Source organism: Ambystoma mexicanum, chromosome 9 (genome assembly GCF_040938575.1).
Source record: "Ambystoma mexicanum isolate Mex_15411 chromosome 9, UKY_AmexF1_1, whole genome shotgun sequence".
NCBI classification, from domain to species: domain Eukaryota; kingdom Metazoa; phylum Chordata; class Amphibia; order Caudata; family Ambystomatidae; genus Ambystoma; species Ambystoma mexicanum.
The window spans coordinates 694,975,191-694,996,912 of record NC_090931.1 but is presented as its reverse complement, the minus strand read 5'-3'; the positions used below and the strand labels follow the sequence as shown (position 1 = coordinate 694,996,912).

At 44.5% G+C, this 21,722-nt stretch overlaps 1 protein-coding gene across 1 annotated transcript in view; it reads right to left on the bottom strand.

Annotated features, from left to right (window-relative positions):
• MDH1B (malate dehydrogenase 1B) overlaps nucleotides 1-21,722 on the bottom strand; it is a 194,541-nt gene that overhangs the window by 21,968 nt on the left and 150,851 nt on the right. The window contains exons 7-8 of the mRNA XM_069615573.1: nucleotides 14,493-14,647; nucleotides 12,305-12,444 (exon numbers count right to left, since the gene is read on the bottom strand). Coding sequence (XP_069471674.1) covers nucleotides 12,305-12,444; nucleotides 14,493-14,647 — 295 coding nt within the window. The remainder of the gene's footprint in view (nucleotides 1-12,304; nucleotides 12,445-14,492; nucleotides 14,648-21,722) is intronic.

Genomic DNA, 21,722 nt, shown 5'->3' with positions numbered 1-21,722 from the left:
AACATTAACATTAAAACACATGTAATGGTGACGAGGTTACAAACATTAACAGATCTCTGGGTTTCTAAGTTGTTTTTGGGTCCAATGCCAGCATTAGGAATTTTAAAAGTGGACTACTTAGATGTTAATTTGAGTGATATTCCAACTTAGTTCATGAAATGACTTTTAAATACAAAAGAGGTTTGTGAGGTGTGACTCTTTCAAAAGGCAGAACAGACCATTCTTATGTCCTTTCCCCCGACCACTTATTTGAGCTTTTCAAAAGAAGCAAGGGAAAACATTCGGTTGTAAATCACGCAGAAAGGGCAGGTTATCCCCATGCTTCTGTAACACTGCCAAGTGGGCAATGAAGGTCCAAGGGGCTCTCTGGCAGACATTTTCAAATGCAAGTCATTTGTTTGCTAACTGATATTGTATAACGCATACCGCCATGAATGCAGGATTCTGACATCTAGATCTTAACAGCAACTATAAAGTTACAGAGAGCAATGATACAGTAAAATTACTTAAGTAATAACACTCAGTGGCCGGCTTTAACTTCTGGTAATGGCGCCAGAGACTGCACAACACATGACAAAGTCTAATGAGCTACATCTAGACTCCACTCTCCGTGATCACTTCCTGGTCAACCTGCACAACTTTCCAATTCATACCAAAAAGGAACTCATTTGGTCACATCTACCTCTCCTTCACTCTCAACTCCTCCAGTCTCCCTTCCAGCCCCTCTCCCCAGTCACATACTTCACCATCTCCATCCCACTCCCTTCTCCAATTCCATAAGAAAATTCAAACCCGACTCCATGGTTCCTCTAACTGGACCAAGTCAAGTCCTACCTTCAAGGCATCTCTTGTCCACGTGTCCATTCTGGTGAACTCGCTTTTGACATATTCAGGGACATACTTACTTTTCCCTTTGGTTGTCACTATTCTGTTTACTCCTTCAGGCCCTCTTACCCCGTCACCATCCATGGATCTCTCGAGCCATCTGACAGATGAGCACAAACATGAACATACAATATATCCATTGGCACAAAAGCTACTCCCCTACTCTTCTCACCACCTACAAGGATTCTCTCCTTGGCCTAACTACCGTTCTGAACTTGGCCAAATAGCAAAAGTTACTCACCTTGGGGTCAACTGTAGTTTTAGTCCCCTTTTCTCCATAATAGTGGGATGTCCCTTGGAACGGAGACGGGATCAGAGCCTGTTGCCATGCAACAGTGAAGAATTTTTTATAGAACTTCCTTCGAGTAGGTGCACATGTGCAAGCAACGTAAGGCTAGAGTCCTCCTTCACTCATGCACCCCGCCCAACCATCAGTCCCTTCATCCAGTCGGCTTCATAACTTTTTAAGTGGGAATGTGGGAGTGCCCGTGGAGGAAAGAGGACTATGAACGAAGAGTAAAGTAGTCACTACTGTTTTCATATTCATAAGACCTGTCCCCTTTCCTCCATACTTATAGGTGATCACTAAGACTCCCTAAAGAGAGAAACATGGTTGTAACTAATAACCTGTCCCAAAATGTTTAAGCAAGACTGCTTGACCAAAACTAGAATCTGCTCCTGAGCCAGAATCAAGAGTAAAATGATGGCAAAAAGCATGTGCAGTAGACCAGGTGTCAGCATTACGTATATATCCTCTAGCAGAATATGTCACTGAAAAGCAACAGATGGTGGCTTGGCTCTCAGGAGATATGTGTGGATGCCCTCCAGAGGAAATTAATATTTTGTAACTTGTAAGCTTCCAGAATAGTAGTCAACAGCCAATAGGCTACTGATTGATTTTGAAGCCGCCATTCCGGGACACCTCCTCCAAAGGTTGCAAAATGCTTTTTGCAATTACTTTGTTCTCTCCAGATAAGATTTTACTGTTACCGTAGATTTCACTGAATACCATTTCACCTGATGAGATTTCACTGACTATATTTCACCGAAAATGGTAGGGGAAGTGGTATATGTGTAATGCATAATAGGTGGGGTGTGGGGCAAGGGTATAAGTTAGGGTAGGGAGGGTTGAGGGGGACCTGCGGGAGGGGCGGGGTCTCCCCTCATATTATAAAAAAAGAAATTAGATAAATGTGTTCTGCATGTATCTACAGACGCACCTAATCCTGCCAAGGATGTGATGAAAGACAGGACATTATTGGTCAAAGCCTCGATCAAATTAATATTTTTTTCCAATGACCAGTAAAAGAAATGTGTCCATTTCCTTGTATATTGTGATCTGTTAAAATTTCTTTCTGGCAACTTTAGTGAAGTCCACATTCTACTCTGAGAGACCCAAATTACCATGCACTAACACCTCAGGGACCGAGCTGCTAAGAAAATGATGCATATAGAGGACACTTCTTGTTCCACTCATTTGCAAACGCGTCTAAGATGCATGTGTTGAAAACTGTATGGAAAACCTCCTGGTAAAGCTCCCATTTGTGTGAAGCATACAATTGTCTGTTCAGTGAGTCTACTCATATATTTTTATCCCCTGTTAAATGAGGAACTAACAGTGAGTCTGAGTGATCGAAGCAAAAGTTCCAAATCTAAATAGCCAGAAGTCAGAGTTTCAGACTTTGTTCCTCCCTGTTTGTTCATGTAAAACACGGCTGCGGTGATTTTTAGTGAATTAGGCCTTGCTATCCTAGAAGGGACAGCAAGAAAGCCTTTACTACCAGAAAGGTGCCTTTAATTCCAGGTAGTTGATGAGAAGGTGAGATTCCTCAGGCGTCCAAAGATCATGTACCTCCCACAAACCCATCACTTTTCCCCAGCCCAACATTAAGAAGTTCATGGACACGATCCTAATTGGAAGTGGAGGTGAAAAGTAGATTTCAATGGTGAGGGTCTGTCCGGATATCTGCCACAGAAGCTCTATCTGCACCACTGAAGCAACCAGAATCAAGTCTGACTGAGCTTGAATGTCATGGGATCAATGTCTCGATTTTGAAATTGAATCTTTCTTATGGTGTAGAGGAACTACCAGAACACACAAGGCAAACAGACCAAACAGTCCTTGAAAGTTCGGCGCTGACATGGTGTTTTGTATACATTATCTGTAAATACTTTCAGTTCTTATAGTCTTTCTTTGGAATGCAAGACCTTGCCCAGATTACAATTCCAGACTAGACCAAAGTACTGTTACGCTCACCTGGTCTCTGCAGAGGTGTTGGGGCATGGTTGCAGCCCTCCCTGAACTTGAATCACCCCCTTCAGGCCTCTCCCTCAGTAGAAAAGCTGTGAGCGGTGGTACGTGGTGATACTGCTCCTGCGTGGAGAAAACAGTGTGTGAGTGCGCCAATCTGTGATTGTTGTACCGCGCAAACCCTTTACCCCCAAAGTACGGTTTCTGTGAGCATACGCCGGCCCATAAAGCTCACCTGTGAATTATGGAAGATAAGCTCTCAGTCCTGCTACTTCTGGCAGAGGTGCGTCGAATGGGATCTAGTTCCTTCACTGATCCCTGATAAGGATTAGTCCTGTCCAGCCGCGACTATGCTTCTCTTTATGATTGGTAAGTCTTTGTTGTGCTCTTGTGATGCTATTCGTTCTGTTTAATGTCTTTATATGTTGCTCCTATTTATGCCTGCAATAATGTCTCACTTCTGTTTTCTTCCCTTAGATGGAAATGCGGCCTCAATGCAGCTGTGAGACGCGAGACGCAGCCGGATGGAAGATGGATGCTACCACAATGTTCGACAGCAGGTAAGTGATGGTTTAAGGAAAAGCGTGAAGTATGGCGAAGCACAACCTTAAACTGACTGTTTTTTCAATGTCTAACCTTGTCTTCTGTTTTTCCTTGCAGGTGCTGCTGTTGACGATGAATCGTGTCATGCTGCGATGCTAAGATGAAGATTCCGGCGTTCCCGAAAGTGTAAAGATTAATACTTGGTTCGCCGAAGAGATGTACAGGTAACAACGTCTTCCCCCAGTTGGTAAGTATGCTGGCAGGAAGCAGGATGTCCAGGAAGCAGGATCTTCAAAGGTAAGTCTGACCTCAGGCGACAGTGAGCGTTACGCTGCTTGCAAGTGCAGAATAACGCAAATGGTCTGTCTTGAGGATCGGGGCAGCTTATATAGCTGAGATCGTGGGCACGCCCATTAGGGCCGGCTTACCAGCCACACCCTGCCACTCCTAGAGAGTGAGCATGTGCGAAGGCAATCCATTAGCAGCCACACCCAAGAATACACTTGGGGCTGCTTAATGGATGGAATGTTCAAGGTTAATGCATCTGAAGTGCTATGTCCATAATAAAAGCTTTTTGGTGTTAAATGGATATTCTTGTTTACTTATGTTCATGAGCTTGGCGCCAAGGGGGCGCCAGGACAGTGCCCACCCAGGTCTCCTGTGCATGCAACCCCTGTATGCCTGTGCCCCTGACGTCATGACCATGACAAGTACATGAACATTTCGGTAGGAATCAAACTTGGATTTCTCCAGGTTGACAGTGAGGTTCGGCGCATATACCAGTTGGAGTATCCAATTGACTGAGTCCTCAAGCTGTGAAGCCACTGAGGCTTGAAAAAGACAATTATCCAAATGGGAGTAAAGATGTATCCTTGGATACATAATTATACCATCTACTTACCTTTGCAGAAACACTTGGGGCTGAATTGATCCAAAGGGAAGAACTTTGTTTTGATAATGTGAGTCCATTGATATACTTTCTGTGTGGTTGCCAGATTGGGATGTGTGTACAGGCATCTTGGGTATCCAAAGCACTAATCCAATACCCCACCATTCGAGCCATAACATTTGAGCTGGAATGAGAGTCTCTCATTCGGGTTACAATTTCTTGAAGTCCTAAACAGCCGTGATTGTTCTGCAACCTATCTTGTCCTTTTTCGGTAGGGCAAAGAGAAGAGAGAAGCAGCCCTGATCTACCCGACTCAATTGGCATCTCCTCTATTGCATCTAGTTTCAGAAGTTATTTGGCCCTCCCGAAGGATGGATCAAAATTGAAGGCGAAGGTATGAGTATTGGGGAAGGGAGGGGGGTAACTGGAGCCTGTATCCTTTGTATACTACAAATATTGTACAAGGGTTTATTTGCCTCAAATATATTACATGCAGAGATAATCTGCTCCCACTTGTGTTAAATGTTGCTGGAACTACATATCCTCAAAGTTTTGACTTCTCACCCTCTGTCAAAGTCAAGCCAAAAAATCTCTTTGTGGATCCTTGACTCTTTTTTGGGGTGTAGCAGAAGTCTGTCCATATCTGCCTCTGATCTGAGCTTGAGCTTGCAACTCTCTGAAACCCTGGCTGCTTGGACATTGCCCTGTTTGCGGAAAAGTAGGAGCAGATTTCTGAGTTGGCTTGGATATATAACTGAAAAATGTTTGGTTGACAGGGTCTGAATTTTCTCTTTATTCAATTCTTCATCAGTTGATGGTTGAAAAAATCAAAGTCCATCAGGGGGACAGGGACTCATCTTTCCTTTTATCTCTGGAAGATGTTTTGTACTCATGAATCAAGACATCTGCCTCATGTTTAGGCCTAAGCACATTCCTATTGCGATTGCATCCACATGTGCTACGGCTAACTGGTGGGCTACAAGGGCTATAGTGCTACTTAGTCTTAGATCAGCAATACATTTTTCCATGCAGTCTCCACTTAGATCACAAGCAAAAGCCTCCATTTATTTCCAAAACTTGTTGCAGGTGGCTAGGATCACATCCGCCTTAACTTGTTACAGGTTCAGTACGCTGTTTGAGTAAGCCTTTTCCACCACAGACACTAGATTTTCCTCCTCTACTTCAATGAATTAAAAATGGCTGGCCTGAGGCCAGTGGTGTGGATGCCAGTGGTTTCCCTTGCATAAGGGAAGCAGAGACTACTGTTGATTGTGCTTGTGGTTTAGAGTTGATACACAAATTGTTTTCTGGCATTTAGTGATATTGTGGTTTGAGTTTCTTATTAACTGGATGGATCATGTGCTGGTTTTCCCACAGTTATTTGACTTCTCTCAATACATCAGTCTGTAGCTGATGACCTGTCTTATCCTATTTTGTTGGCACTTCATCAGTAAGAACACTACTCTCTAAAAGTAGTGCAGCTGGAATGGGCAGATCTATAATGGAAAGCGTTCCTTGAATGAGGAATTTCCTCTGGGTTCACCCGTCTCAAATCTATGCTCTGAAACTGGAAAGGCATGGCCCTCAGACATAGCCCCACTACAAGGTAGATATGCTCCTGCCGCACATGTAAGTTAGTGACTGTCACTAAGGGAGGTGCCACACCCTCTGTTAACCTTTGAATCCACCAAAAAATGAATACTAGACAACGAAGATGTTGTGTTGAACTCTCAGAGCCTCCTTTGAGTGGCATATCCTCAAGTATTAAGTCACTAAAATGGACCTTATATTTGGGCTAGTCCTAAATTAATGAACGGCAGACATTAGGGACTTGTTTGCTGGCCCTGGAGGGTTCTTTCTCCCACTTCTATTGTGGAGCTGTCCCATTAACAGGCAACTCTGGCATGAATAAGTCTGTGCTAGATGCCATACAAAAGGACCTTCTTTTGCTACATTGACGTCTAACTGGGATCTGTGGAAAGCAGCTTTCAGTACCTTCATCCACCGAAGCGCCCTTTTTGGTACCATGATACTTCTGTGCTGTCTCCAGATCTGAGACCCTCGCTTGGCCCTACACTGTTTGTGGCATTGCACACCCTCTGATCCATTAGACCCAGGATGAAACCCGGTGCAATTATTATTATTACTAATTTATTTTTAATGCGCATAGACAAGGCCTGTGGGCATGATAGCGCAGGAAAAAACATACAAACTGAAAACACAAAAAGGCAGTTTAAAGGGCAAGCAGAAGGGATCACTTAAAAAGGACAGTTTTGAGTTCATGTTGGAATTTCCCAAAGCTGAGCCATGCTTTTAGGTCAGGGGCAAGTCATTCCACTTTTTTGGTAGAGCTTGAAAGACTCCAAAGCGTCAACCAGCGGCTTCAAACTTCTCGAAGGTGCCAATGGAGTTGAAGGTGTTCACAGCGTTGATGGTGCCGACGGCTTACAACAGAGGCTTTGAAGGCCCAGGTAATGCTCCTTCACAGGAGTCGAGGAGGAAGGTTTTGTCTTTGACACATGTCGAGTAGACTTACATCCTGGGCTCTTTGATGCACAAGAAGTAGTCTCACTAGTATGAGAAACCAGAAGGTGTCTGACCCGCTAGTCCCCGCGGATCTCTCTCTCAGGTTGCCAGAGCACGGCCATCGCCTTTGGATCCATCCATACCCTTGGGGTGGACCAGTGCAGGAGGATCACCGGGGTGAGTGGTCTTCGGGGAGTGGGACACCAGATGGCGAGACACGGTATCCCTCCCCCTGCAACACCTTTATCCCATCCTACCAGGTAGGATACGTGGGAAGCTTGCCCCCTCCCCTTTCCATTCTCCAGCACTTTCACATGGACAGCCCACTCTGGGAGAAAACAGACTCACACCCGAGCAGTGTACCAGACATGTCCCAGTACTATGATCAGGCAAGGTCAGGCAATTATCGACAATCACTCACACCTGACTTCCATTACACTTCCCCACACGGATAAAAGGCAAAGCACGAGAGCACACTCCGAGCAAGGCAAAGCACACGAAGGTACAGCAGTTTTGCTTCGGCAGCTGAGCGAGGGAGTGAAAGACGGCAAAGCACGAAGGGTTCGTAAGAAGGGAAGCACCTTTGATCCTTTCGGCAAGACGATGTTACTTTCAAGAAACCTTCAAGGCAGAAAGAGTATGGCCAGGAAACCAGACTGAAGAATCCTGCATTGTGTGTCAGAGATACCAAGAGCCGTCCCGCATAACTGACCAAGGTGAAGAGGAGCAGCAAACGCTGTGGTATCGTCCGTGGATCCAAGAACAAAGAAGCGACAGAAATCAACACAGCCGATGAGTTGGGTAGACTGATGCAAGACCTGTCTGTGTTGAAGTCAAGGTTGCAAGCGGCAACATTGTATAACGAGCACAGGAACAAACATTGTTAAACGCATGTGATGAAAGATGCGAGTAAAGCTAAACTGCTGATGAATGTTTAAACTTCAGAAGGAAAGATATGCTACCGTTGACAGAGTGGTACGGCACTGTGAATGTGCTCGATCAAAGGTCTCTGTAAGGTATCCTGACAAGAGAAACAAAAGTAGAAGATTGATAAGAAATGCAATTGTGTGGAGTGTATTGAAGTGGTCCTGCAACGGTTTAAGAAAAAACCATCACACATTCGAAAGCCTTCACTTCTGAGGAGGCAGACCAGTTGTGAATAGTGTGGAAAAGTGGCCTGAGCCCGAACAAGGGTGACCCTTGGTCCGAGCCTGAAGGAGGGAGACCAGAAGTGAACTTGTGAATGTGAAAACCCTGATAAAGAAAATGAACTTTTGTGTGTTCTTTGTTACATTAGGCCATTTGCAATAAGAGACTGTCATTGTGAGAGACTTTGGCGGAAGTCCCGCTGCCCGTGATTTGAACTGTTACCTCGTGGCTAAAAAGCCTGAGTGTGTACGAAGCTCGCACGTGCCGCCTTTACCCGTGCTGAAAACATGGGGAAGGGAAGCCAACTGCTCAACTATCCCGACATATCATTTCTTGAACACTTTCCTTTTGCAAACATTGTTGTCCCACACCATTTTGTATTTAGAAGGAAAGATTGGCAATAGGTTTATTAATATAGGCCCTTTTATTTTGACAGACTCCACTAGTACTGCGTTATTATTTGATGATCGTAGCTTGCTCCCATTATTAGATTTAGGTTTAGTTAGGTGTTCAACCAACCCGTTTGAAGTTCAATAAACAGCCTTGAACTGTGATCACTTGTGTCTGTCTTCACTGTTTGATACCATGCCTTCCTTAAAATATGCACCCTGCCGGTCTTATCAGATGCGGAGGCCTGTGTAGCTTTCTTATGTTCTTTTGGAGGGGCAGTCGGAGCAACCTTCAGAAAAACCTCCAGCAATTTTAGACAGAATGTTTCCCAGTCAGTGGGTGGTGCCAACTTACTCAGGGAAACTAACTCACCTGTCAGGAAAGGAGACCGATGAAGACAGGGATCTATGGCATTGATTCTTTGCTTTTTTATGGGCAGAGGAGGACAAGTGTCGAGATTTAGATCTCGAGCACTTTAAGTGTTTTGAGTGCTTTTTTCTGGGGTAAAATCCCTGGAGTCGTCCAAAGACCTCCTTTTTGAAGGGGTAACAGATGGGGATTTAGAAGGGGGCCTACCCTCCACGAGTTTCCCCTTCCTCTCCTTCAAGGCCTTCACTGTCATGGACTGACAGGAGCCACAGTCATCGACTCTGTGGTAGACACCATAAACAGATTCGATGCAGGTCCATAATGGACATTTTAGCCCCACAATCGGAGCACCGCTTGAATCGGTGTAGACATATTTCGACTTCATAGACAATACACAGAAAGTATTCGCTGAGAAGGGGAGGAGAAAAAGAAGAAGAACCGTTCAAAGGTTGCTGAGCATGCGGGAAAAAAACAGAACTGAGGCAACGGTCGCCGCACGAGCTGCTTTCACCAGCATCAGCGTCATGGCCAAGACAGTACGGAGGCCATCAAGGGCCACGATTAGACGCTGTACGGTGCCCGATACTATGAAAAATGTTTCCAAAGCTGAGGAATACGTGGGAGGACACAATCCATTCAAAGGGACACTTTTTATGCTAACGCAAATAGGTCAAGGCCTATTGTGTCTAGCCAGAGGTGTCGGCATAGGACAGTTTTGAGCACTGGCCCTTGGAAGGACATTTTCATCTGTATTTCATTTGGCTAACTCCTCTCTAGCAAAGAATCAGACCAAAGATCTCCATCAGTAGAGTCATGTAGTTATATGATATATCATATTTTATTTATAGAGCGTCTAAGTGTTTCAAGGCGCGACAAGGCAAAGGAGAGGAACAATACAGGGACAAGACAGCGATCTTACTAGGCCAAGTGACATTGAGAATGCGCAAGTGCAGGGGAGAGGGAAGGGCCCAAAGTGCAAGGGGAAGGGGAGGAGGAAAAGTGTGTGACATAGGATCAAGACATAGAAAGAAGTGCAGCCAGCGGGTGGCAGTGCAGGGGTTAAGTGTGGACAACAGGTGTTGGATAGGTGCAAGTAGGGGAACTGTAGGGTTGCAGATACAGCCCCAAGTGCAGGGTTGCCAGAGGCAGTGCAGGTGTGCAACTGGGAGGACAGAATCCTGGGTCCCTGGTTCAGAGGGTGGCCAGGTAACCAGTGCGGTATCAGACAGGAGATCAGCAGGGAAGTGGAAGGCAGAAGAACAGAGAAAAGTCTTGAGCTGCTTCCAGAAGCGGAGATCGTGCTGCTCAAGCTTTAGAGAGGCAGGGAGGCTGTTCTAGAGGGAGGCGCCGGCCGAAGAGAGCGATCCTCCACCAACACATTGCTCAGAGAAGCGACTGACCCTCAGGGAGTTGGAGGTGGAGGAGCGAAGAGCGCGAGAAGGAAGATATTTCTGGAGAGAAATCTGAAGATATTTAGGCCTTGTGGACGATGCAAAGGGTCTTGAATTTGATCCTTGCCGTTGCTGCAAGCCAATGGAAAGTTTTCAGTGCTGGAGAGATATCATCCCTTGTGTTGAGGCCAAGGACAAGTCTTGCATTCCTGTTCTGCATGAGTTGCAGAGGATGGAGAGTCAAGGCAGGTAGATTTAAAAAGAGGCTGTTGCAGTAGTCAAGCCTGGAGAGAACCAAAGCCCTAGAGACAGTGAGCTTCTGGGGGAAGGAGAGGAAAGGAAGAATACCTCTGAGGAGGTGCAGTTGGCAATTTGACTTCTTAGAGATGTCGGAAATGTGAGGAGAGAAGGAGAGTGTGGAGTCGGAGATCACCGCAAGGTTCTTGGTTTCACAGGTGGGAGCAGGGAGAGGGCCAAAGGAGGCTGGCCAGAGAGTGGTAGAAAAAAGGGGTGCAGGTGTGCCGATGAGGAGGATCTTTATCTTACTGTCATTCAGGCACAGGTCATTGGTGGTGCACCACTCGTGGATTTCAGATAGACAGTCTGGGATGAGAGAAGGCGAAGAGTCGGCAGAGAGGAGCCTGAAGGCGAGCTGGGTGTTTTCCGCATAACATTCAATAGTAATAATAATAATAGTTGAATGGAGAGGGATGCTGTAGGATTAAGGGAGGACAGTGGCATTTTCTACCTATTTTCTGACTTTAAGAGATAACTGCAAGCCCTTTCTAACTGGAAGAAACCATTTCCTGGGTGGCCCTGCTATCTCTGGAAATTATCCTCAAATGAAACAGCCTCCCCTTCATCCATTTTCATATTTTTAACACAGAGGTTCTGCATCCTTTACAATATTCCAAGTTCCATGGGTAGGGAACTTGATTCCTTATGGTATGTAGTTCTTTATTAGGGAGAGCATCCCCATCTCACCTTTAAATTCTACAAACAATTTATATGGAAAAGAGGGACAGAATCGGCTGTCCCTCTTTTCGACAGGAAATGTTTATTTCAGTATGAACATGTTTGCTTTCAGCACAGTTGACTTGAAATGGTTATATCTTTGCAATGCGACACTATTTTGAAATTGGATCAAACTAAGCATCCTTTTTAGACGACCTTGGATAGTTTCAAGTAATTTGTAACCTAAAGCCATTGTACCATTTTATCATAAACTGTAACTGTGGTTAGGTGTTTTTGTGCTTAATTCTGCTTTGTGTGACTGAAGGGCACACATCATCATCTTGCCTAAAGAGTTTAGCCTCAAGCCACTGAATCATGTTTCCCTGAAGCAGAGGCATAGACCGGATTGTCTAAGCAAGTGGGGCCTGAAGGTAATGTAGTTGGGCCCACCGCAGTGACATTGACATCTGTAAATGCCCAGACAGCACTGCTGAGTGGGCATTGACAGATTTTGGGTGGACCTTGCCCGTTCAGGCCCTACGCTGTCTACGCCTGTGCCCTGAATTTTCAAACCTCTTACCAGATTTAAATACTTACTGTAAGTTCCTCAATGTATGGGCCGAAGCCATAGGCGAGGGAGCATAAGAAAGGTAATGGAAAATAATAGTAACTGGCCCCAAGGGCAATAATGCCATTTGTACAGGAATTGTCCTTTGCTATCAATACCTCCCCTTGTGCCTAGGCTATCATTCTCCTTTTAGTAGTTTTTCTACTGCTCATCCTGAGCGCTTTGAATGAGCTGTGTTCTGAAAGAGAAGCCAGGGGTCTACACCAGGATTGGTGAACTGCATTCTCAAGAATCGGATTGGCTCTTCGGCTGTCAGCAAAGAAATTAATGCGCTATTGCATGTTTGTACATAATGATAAAAGGCATCATTGGCTAGAAAACGGGATTACCTTGATCAGTTCACTAGTTGCCTCCAAAAGCGTTTCTTTCAGCTCGTCTGGAATGACTAGTTCTGAAAGGATCTCCCATCCTCCATCCTGGAACTTCACTGGCATGGAAAAGACAATGTCCTCAGGGATACCAAACTCGCCTGAAGGAAAAAATGAAGGAAAAAAAAAAAAGATATACATGTTTTTTTTTTTTCTTGGGCTAATTCTAAATGTAAGAACACGAGATGTATAGTTGTAGTCAACACAAATTAAGAACTTTCTTGACTAACTGAATAGTGTCAGCTAATCATTTATGAAACTCAATTTGTTTTCCCGTAGCTTATCACTTACTAGAACACACATGTACAATCTGAGGGGTGCAGCCAATGCAGTCTCTCAGCCATGTCCTTGATAGGTTCTCATATTTTTGAGACCATATTCTGTGTTTTGCTGAAAGCGTATGAACTACTCTCTAGTAGTATCTTCTTCCAAATCGTCTTATATCAATTTTGAACATTTATTTTTTATTTTGGTGGTTTATATCTTTCAGAGGAGGAAGACAAATACGGTTCTATGATTAAAAAAAAAGTCACCATAACCACAACATTTGTTGAAAGTCCTTCTCAACAACTAGCAATAAAAAAAGTTAGAACAAATGATCCAAGTAAGAAATGAGGCCTAGCTCAAAGGCAATCAGATTGTTCAGAGGAGAACAGACAGATGTGCATGTTTTTCCTTTATATTTGAATAAAGCCAGGCAATAATGATGGCCAAAATGAGAAAACTGTACTCAATGATGGATGCCAAGAAAGCAATATTCGAGACCATGTGCCTACAGTCTGTCATATGTTTCCATAGAGTTTGGTAGAGCAAACATTCTAGTCCCTGCCTGCCTCCTCCTCCCCACACTGAGGGTACTCCTAATGACAGTGCTACCACAGCATGTTGAAAAGCACTGAAACCAAGCAAACAAATGATACCAACAATTTTCGAGAATAAAATTAATATTTTATGCTGGAGGTGTGGTTGTATATTTTTGGTTATTAATGTTGAAAACTCCTAAAATAAAACCCACACAGGGCAATACAAATAGGATGAAATGTTTCTTACATAGAACAATAGTTCTACCGTGTGAGTAGTTTTACAAGACACATAAGGCATGGAACTATATTTGCCATCAAAGTGGGCCACAGAACATTTCACACAACACTTTTTTACAAAACATTTTTGTATAGTTTTTACTGGAACGATGTATTGGGAGTTCCTCGCGTTCACCTGATTCTCGCTTTAATATAATGACTGAACACTGGAGAAAGAATGGACCACCCCATTCTCTTCATGGTCTCGTATCCACTTCATGTGAAGAGTCTCTGCACACTTACTTGTACAAGTTTCACAGTCCTTACAGACTATTTTTTCAAGCGTTTTGAGCTGCTTTTGGGTTGACTGACAATGTACTGCTTTTAACTGCCTGGCGGGTTGTTTTCCCCATGAAATGCATTTTAGGAATATGTTGTTGAAATAAATAATGTTCCTGACAGGGACACCTCTGATCAACCAGACAGGTAACATGGTTTCACCTTTCAAGAAGGGTATTGTCCGGCAAAGGAGCTATAATGTTGTACCATAAAAGGAGGGAGAGGCTGCAAATATCAGGCACAGGCAGCTGATGTCTGATAACCAGGGAAATACACAGGGAGTGGGGGCTCGTATGCCTCACAGTGGCTGCAGGGGTATCCATTACCCACTTTTAGGGAGACATGATATCACCCTTGGATGGTAATAATCCATGTATGCACTGTCTTGCACCTCTGGTTCCCCCTCAGATCATTACATGCTTGGTCAGTCCTCAATAACTCGGCCCAATCTGGGAGACTACTGTGAAGTTTTCGGTACAGGGGGTGGAAGTGATGTTGAGAAGTTGGTCATTGTCTAAATTGCCATTTCAATGCATTATCGCCCTGAATCACATGCTATTTTGGTGCTGGATCATATGCTGAAGGAATATGTATATACTAAATGCACAACTTAGAAGAGCTCATCTTTGACCCATTCTAAGGGGCTTTCAAAAACCTACATCTTAGCAGAGCACAGAGTGTAAACTCCAGAATGATTTGCAGAAGGAAAAGACATAAGCAAATCCACATTTGTTCCAACAGAAGTGGCATTGAAAGGTTTACAATAATTGAAAAAATGTGACCTACATTACCTTCACTGATCACTCCCAAGGAAACAATCTCTCCAGGTGGTGACCCCTGGTACCAAAAGCGCATGACGGTGGCAATCGCATGGGCAGCTGACATTCCTGCGCGGTGAAGCTGCCGAGACTTCCACTCAAGGAAAAAATCGTTCTTCATCCACTTACTGCCAACATAATAAGAGTGATGTTATTAAAAACAGTGCCTTTGTGGTGACACTGGTACTCTTGCTACCTTGCTCTCCCTACTCCACAACTATTTGGGCATGCCTGCACCGCGATCTGGATGAGAAAAAGATTCTCCAAAAGAGGATGTTGTCACCTTAAGATGTTTGGAATTGGGCTGGCAAGTGTTAGCATCCCTCCTCATGCCAGGCCCATCGCCAGTCATGTATTACCAACATCCAACTCAACTCCTGATTCTGATAGTTATTTCCACCATGGAGGTTGTCGCACAGGATATGCTTAGAAGGGATGCCCGGGAAGGGGTTGTAAAAGATTGAGCGCAAGAGCTAAAAGTAGCAGAATCACCATAAAAGTCAATGATATTTTTTTCTCCCCTCCCCTTTTCTATAATACAGTGTAATAGAATCCCTCATGCATGAAAAATCACATGAACACTCTAAAACTGCACATATTTCTGGGCATGTTTTCGATGATACCAGATCAGTACAGAAATGCATTTGGTAGCTTGACCAGACAAATGTCTTATGATGGAGGAGTTCCAATGGCATGCTGATGCATTCTAGCAGCTCAGCTAACAAGACCCTCTCGAACGCAAGCAAGACTTGCACGTGGGGGTGCGTCAAGTGAGACACATTCCTCTATTTACTATTAGCCTAGCAGCTGAGGTACGAATTCTAATTGACATCATTTTCTTCATACACAAAGATATTATCTATCCATAAGCATCCTATTTAGCACCAAAGTGCTGATGATTTGTAAAATAGCAGAGTATGTAGCCAGAGTTCTAACAGTCACGCTCAACTCATCCAGCTACCTCACGGAGAAAGTCAGCATCTCCGGCGGACAGCGCACTGTGAGAAACCAGAAGGTGTCTCACCCACTAGTCCCCGGGATCTGTCATCCAGGTGGCCAGGACACGGCCATCGCTTTTAGATCCAGTTCCTGGGGGTGGACCAGTGCGGGAGGATCACCTGAGTGAGGGGTCTTTGGGGAGTGGGACTCTGGATGGTGGGACGTCATCCTACCTGGTAGGATATTTAGGAACTCTGCCCCTCCTCCCTTTTTACAACACAAACACTTTCACATGGACAGCCCGCTATGAAAGAAAACATACTAACACCCGAGCCGTATACCTGATGTGTCCCAATACAATGATCAGGGGAGGTCAAGCAATTACTGACCATCACACACACCTGACTTCCATTAAACTTCCCCACATGGATAAAAGGCAGAGCACGTGAGCACACTCTGAGCGAGGCAAACCACACAAAGAAACAGCAGTTCCGAGACGGCAGCTGAATGCAAGAAGATGTCAAAACAGAAGGGGATTGCCAGGTGTGACGTTCCCTCGACCTCTTCGACAAGGAACCATTACTTTCCAGAAACCTCGACGATAGAAAGCATAAGACCAGGAAACTAGGCTGAAGAGTCCTGCATTGTGTGTCGGAGATACCCGGGACCCTCCTGTGTCAATAATCAAGGCGGGGAGCAGCATGAGCCGCTGTGGTACTGACTTTGGCTCAGAGAACAAAGCAGCATCAGTGAAATCAACACAACCGGTGAGTTGGGGAGACAGATAAAAGACCAGTCTGTGTTGAAGCCAAGGTTGCAAACAGCAATATTGTATGTTGGAATGTTAAATAAATGACTTGCTGTATGGCTACAAAAAGAGTAGAATGATTAGCATTCATGGAGGCAGGGGTGGAATCACCAACCAAACACATAACATTCACCTTGTAATTTAATTGTTGATACACATTGTAGAGTCAACACTTAATACATTAAGGAGTCCTGAAGAAGCACTGCATTGCAAACCATGTGCTGACCCACTAAACATCACTGTTGCTATCACGACTTTTGAATAACTGATAAATACTTACTCCGAAATATACATAAACAACTGGTGATTTGGTAATCTTTTTAGGCCAGTAAATATTATGAAGTGCATTATGACTTGGAATTAACAAGCTTTGAAGTGGTACAAGAAGAAGGGATCAGAAACAGGTATACTTTTCCCCCATCTGCATCATAGTTGAATCTGATCTTAGTGGGACTTGCCAACTTCCCTGAATTAAGAAATCAAGGATGTTACACCCTACATGATGGAAAGATGGGAAGGGAACAGGGTGTCTTTTACAATATGACATTTATCTGGATGAGGGCACACCAGGTGATGGAAGGGTACTACATAGAGACAGAGACTGGGGACAGTGACTATAGAACAGACATTGATTACTAAGGGCCTAGTGCCATACTCCACATTCATGGACAAGACTTAAATTAGCATATTTACATGCATGTAAGACATCAGGCATGATAGGCTTGGGGTTAGATAGGGTTCAGTAAAGAGAGGTAAGGAGATGCCACTTCACTGGCTACCAAGTGGAGTTTGAGCCAGGACTATAACATTTCCACTGAGTAGCTGCCTTTAATGGCCAGTGAGTACAATTCAGTCAAAGAGGGAAAGTATAGAGAAGGAGAGGTAAAAAACTAAAATGCTTTCTCGCCAGTGTGTTTACATACAACATTTTGTGGAGAGAGGAGGATTGCAGAGAGCCAGAGGTAATGTAAAAAGAGAGTTAGTCAGAAAGGAAATGGGGAGTGAGACCATGCATAGATTTTAATATGAGCAACAGCAGCTTAAATGTAGAACAATTTTGCATGACAAGCCATCCAATGTGTTGTCGTTATGTAGAAGTGAGGTGGATCTAGGCATTGATACCTTGGTAGAGTCGTTGTTCGCTATCAAAGAGAACTCCAAGGTTGTGAGATCTGAGTAATGGAGTGAGGAGGTCAGGAGGGAAGGTGGTGGGAGAGTGGGTTTAGCATTGGAGTTAGAGAGAAAGATTACCTTGTTGAAGGGTGCAGTTAGGTAAGACGTGGTTGTAGACCGCCCTGAATGAAATACATTCCACATAACAGGCTATTTGAGCCATGTTCATTCTCGATAGAAAGAAGAGTTTAACATCAGTCAGCATAGAGCCTTCCAGTGTTGAACAGTTGGTGATGCATTGCAAGAAAGTGGAGGTGAAGGAGGGAAAGGAGAGGAAGGAGAAAAAGTTCTAGGTATCCTCAATGAAGAGGAGGTAGAGTAAAACAAAAGATGAGATGAGGAGGAGGTATACAAGGTGACAAGGAGTTGGTGGAGGACTGACACTTGAGGAACGCCCACTGGAAAAAGTTTGGGAAGGAGGTGTTTACAAGTTTCAAGAGAAGAAGAATGAGGAGTCAGAGAGAGAGAGGAGACCGCCCAATCAAGTATGGCGTCTTTAAAGCGAGGGAAGTGGTTTGTAGGTGGGAGGGATGGTTCACAGTGTTGAAGGCCATGAAGAGATCACGTAGAATGAAGATGGAGGAGAGGTGCGAGTGGTAAGCAGTGGTTAGAAAATTGGAGATGTTAGAGTAGGTCTGCTGTTTTTGGTGTGTTTTTTGCATGAACTCCTTCACTGTTTCATTTCCTTTTGAGTCGTTGTGCAGACAATACTCAGGTTTGGCAGCCCTTTATATCTTGCACTGCTAAAATGGCATCATACAGGGATGAAAGAAATATCCAAATAAAATCCTTGTTCTCAGCCAATGGCAGTACATATAATGCATTTCGTAATTTACCTATCAACAACTTTACAAAAGCACTTTTTGAGTTTGGATATACTTAGTAAAAAAGAAAGTAACACGTTTTGGGAAAAGGCCACATTACATCAATAAGTGGAACAACAAAGAATAACTAGAAATCTTAGAATTCTTGTAGTCTCTAATTTTGACATAGAGGAAGGCTCACACTCAGCGAATCTGTGGGAAGTAAATCCCAATAAGAGGCTGCTAAACAATACATTGTGTAATCCCAACAGGCCAATATAATTGACCAATAATTCATGATTAAACAATTGTGGGGGAAAACTGGATTTTGAAAAGTTTTTTAATGAGCCCCTTGAACACTGTGCATCGTTATAATAAACGCTAAGTGCCATGTTTAACAAGTGCCTTTTTGCCATTGTTGTGTGCGCCCTATGTTCTAATGCACATATTCTCAAAGGCTTTACCGCCTAGTACCTAGCAGAGCTCGCTTCACCAAGTTCTTGCCACTGACTTGTTCCCATTTTGGCATATAGTAGCGTGTTTTAGAATGCCTTGTCCCTAACTAAGGCGGCTTTGGCAGACAGAACTTGTCAACTTCATCACCTCTGCCAAGCACGCCAACCTATCCTCTATCCTCATTCTCCTTGACCGGTCTGCTGCCTTTGACACAGACCATCACTCTGATCTCCTTAATGATCTCTTTCTTCTTGGGATTCGGATCAAGCCCTTGCCTGGATTGAATCCTACCTCGCACCTCACCAATTCTCTGTCTCCTGGACACTCTCCCCTATTCTTTTCCAGCTTAAACCTTGTTGTCATCTATGACCCTTCTCACACCTTCTCTACATTCATCTCCAAAACTGGAATACTAGCTCGCCTCAACATCCTAAATGTTAGGAAAATCAGGCACCTCCTTCCTTTCAGCACCGCCAAGCATCTCTTAACAATTCTTGTCTTCTCTAACCTGGGCTACCGTGCCAGCATCCTCTTTGTTCTCCCAAACTATGCTTTCTGTCCTCTCGACAAGATCATTAACTTTGCTACCAGGACTCTCTTTTAATGTCATGCCCCGCATTCCTGCACACGGACGACTAGGGCCGTCCGTTTCCATGTGGAAGTTGCCTTGGTGACTAAATCCAAGCCGCGGGACACGCCGCACTACATTGCCCAGCATTCCCACTTTTTACGATCACGTGACACGCCGGCAACGCGTCTCACGTCCCGGGAAAGTTAATCGTATTTAACTACGCTTGCCCATGCAATAGGTGCTCCTAAAACTAAGCAGTTAGTTTAAGCGCCCGATTCAAGTTATCCTGTTTCCTGAACCTCCTAGACCCGGCTCGTGCTTAAAGGATTATTCTATACGTCTCAGCCCTTACTATTTCTGAAGCCAAAACCCCCTTCTGTTTTCCCTTTGGCAATCGAACTCCTGGCTTTGTATAACGGATTGCTCTCTCCTACTCCTGTTTGTTGTGACATTTTTGGATTTGCTTCTCACCACTGAATTTCCAGATAAAGCTCCATTTGTCCCCTCTGAACACTATCCTCATGGACTTCCTAATTCCCCTTCTTTTTCCACGCATTAACGTGGCTATATGAACGCTCTCCTGATTCTCCTGGTCACTATTTGGATCGCTCACCTTCACTTCAAGGACGCTTTGCTGAACTCACCTTCACTTCAAGGACGCTTTGCTGAACTCACCTTCACTTCAAGGACACTTTGCTGAATGGAAAAGGGATTGCCTTTGGACATTAGCTGCGCCCTCGTGCCGTTCGGGTTAGGTGAAACTCTACGATAACTCCTACCAACTGGAACCTTCTTCCCGCACCACCTGGTTGTCGTAGAGTGCTTTGGACTCACAATAGGTTGTGGGATTTCTCTCTAGCTAAGCAGGTAAGAGAGGGTATTGTGGGTGGCTGGTCGCTGCATTCTGGGTACAATTAGTTGCTCTCTTGAACCATTGTTGTTTTGTTTGTTCCCTTAGCTCTGTTGTCGCTGCTCCTGCCTTTTCGCCCAAGCCCCTGGCCTGTTAGTTATTATTGAAATCCTACAGGCTACGCTCTTGGGGGGGGGGGGGGGGAGTCTTGTTTAGCATCACGCGTAAGGTGTCCCGGAGGAATCTGGTTCGCTGCACGTTCAAGATACCCCAGAACGGAAGGGCTCCCCGAAAGTGTATACTGACTGTATCCTTTACACGGCTGTATCCTTTATAAAGTTTGTCTAATCTGTGACATTTAACTACCTCACTTCACACCTACTTCCTCGTACCATCACCAGGCAAGTTGGCTGATGATACAAAACAGGGCCATATTTAAATTTCTTCTCCTGGTTCACAAATCTATCCTTGGTAAGGCACCACTATATCAATCCACCTCTATCAATTTCTACAAGCCTTCTGGTAATCTCCACTCTGCCTGCACGACGGCCCTTGTGGCTCCTCGCCCTCCCTGTGCTTCCTCTCGCTTCCACACTTTCCCTCTTTTTGCTCCACTTACTTGAATTCTCTTCCCCCAGATATCTGAGAAACAGTCCACATTGATTTGCTCAAAACCAAACTAAAAGCCTACCTCCTCACCTCTGAGTTACCCTTTCAACCTACTTCTCATCTGCCTGCTAGCTAACAGTTTTACCTTGCCTCTAACCTGCCTCTGTACTTCACTTCTACTGTCTCCACTTTAGCACTTCACCCATCATGGTCACATCCTGAGCACAGCTGGCCGTACTGCCTACCTGCACTTAAAAATGTCCAATGTTGGTTGTCCTTAATCTATGTATGTCCACGTATGTATTGTCCCCTGTGACTGTCCTATTTACTGTAATGTAATGTATTGGGCATTTGTATAGCTCCTTTCACCGTTGGTATGGTCTCAAAGCGCAGTAGGTTGAACGCCATTGGCGGACTGAAGTCCAGGAATGGGACATTCATCAGAGTTATAGAAAGCGTGCATGCATTTTAGCCAGTACGAAGGTAGGTAGGGGTGGTCAAGGCCCTGAAAGGCACCCATGTTGAGTCGGCAAGTGGGTGGGTGCAGAGTGGTAATACGGAGAGTATGAGTGAGAGATATTATATGTGCAGTTATACCGAATTTTATCTTGTGGGATAGCTGCATTCTAATGGCAGAAGTGCTGTGTAAAGTCTTTGAAGCAGGAGAGACGTGTAAAGCTAGACCGAATTTTACTGTGGGGAATAGCTGCATTCTAATAGCAGAGGTGTGTTGCAAAGTAAGCGATGTCTAATGTTTGCCATTCTAGAGATGTAAAAACTCAGGGCCCTTTTAGGGTCAAGACGATGCAGTCTTTCCTCCTCCTTAGAAGGATGAAGTGGAGGATCAAAAGTAGGAAGGACCATTTATTGAGCCAGATGAAATTCTGAAACTACCTTACGAAGAAAAATGGGACGGACTCCCAAAACATCCTTCTCCTTGTAAAAGGTGGTAAAAGGTGGCTTGCACGAAAGAGCCTGTAATTCACTGACTCTA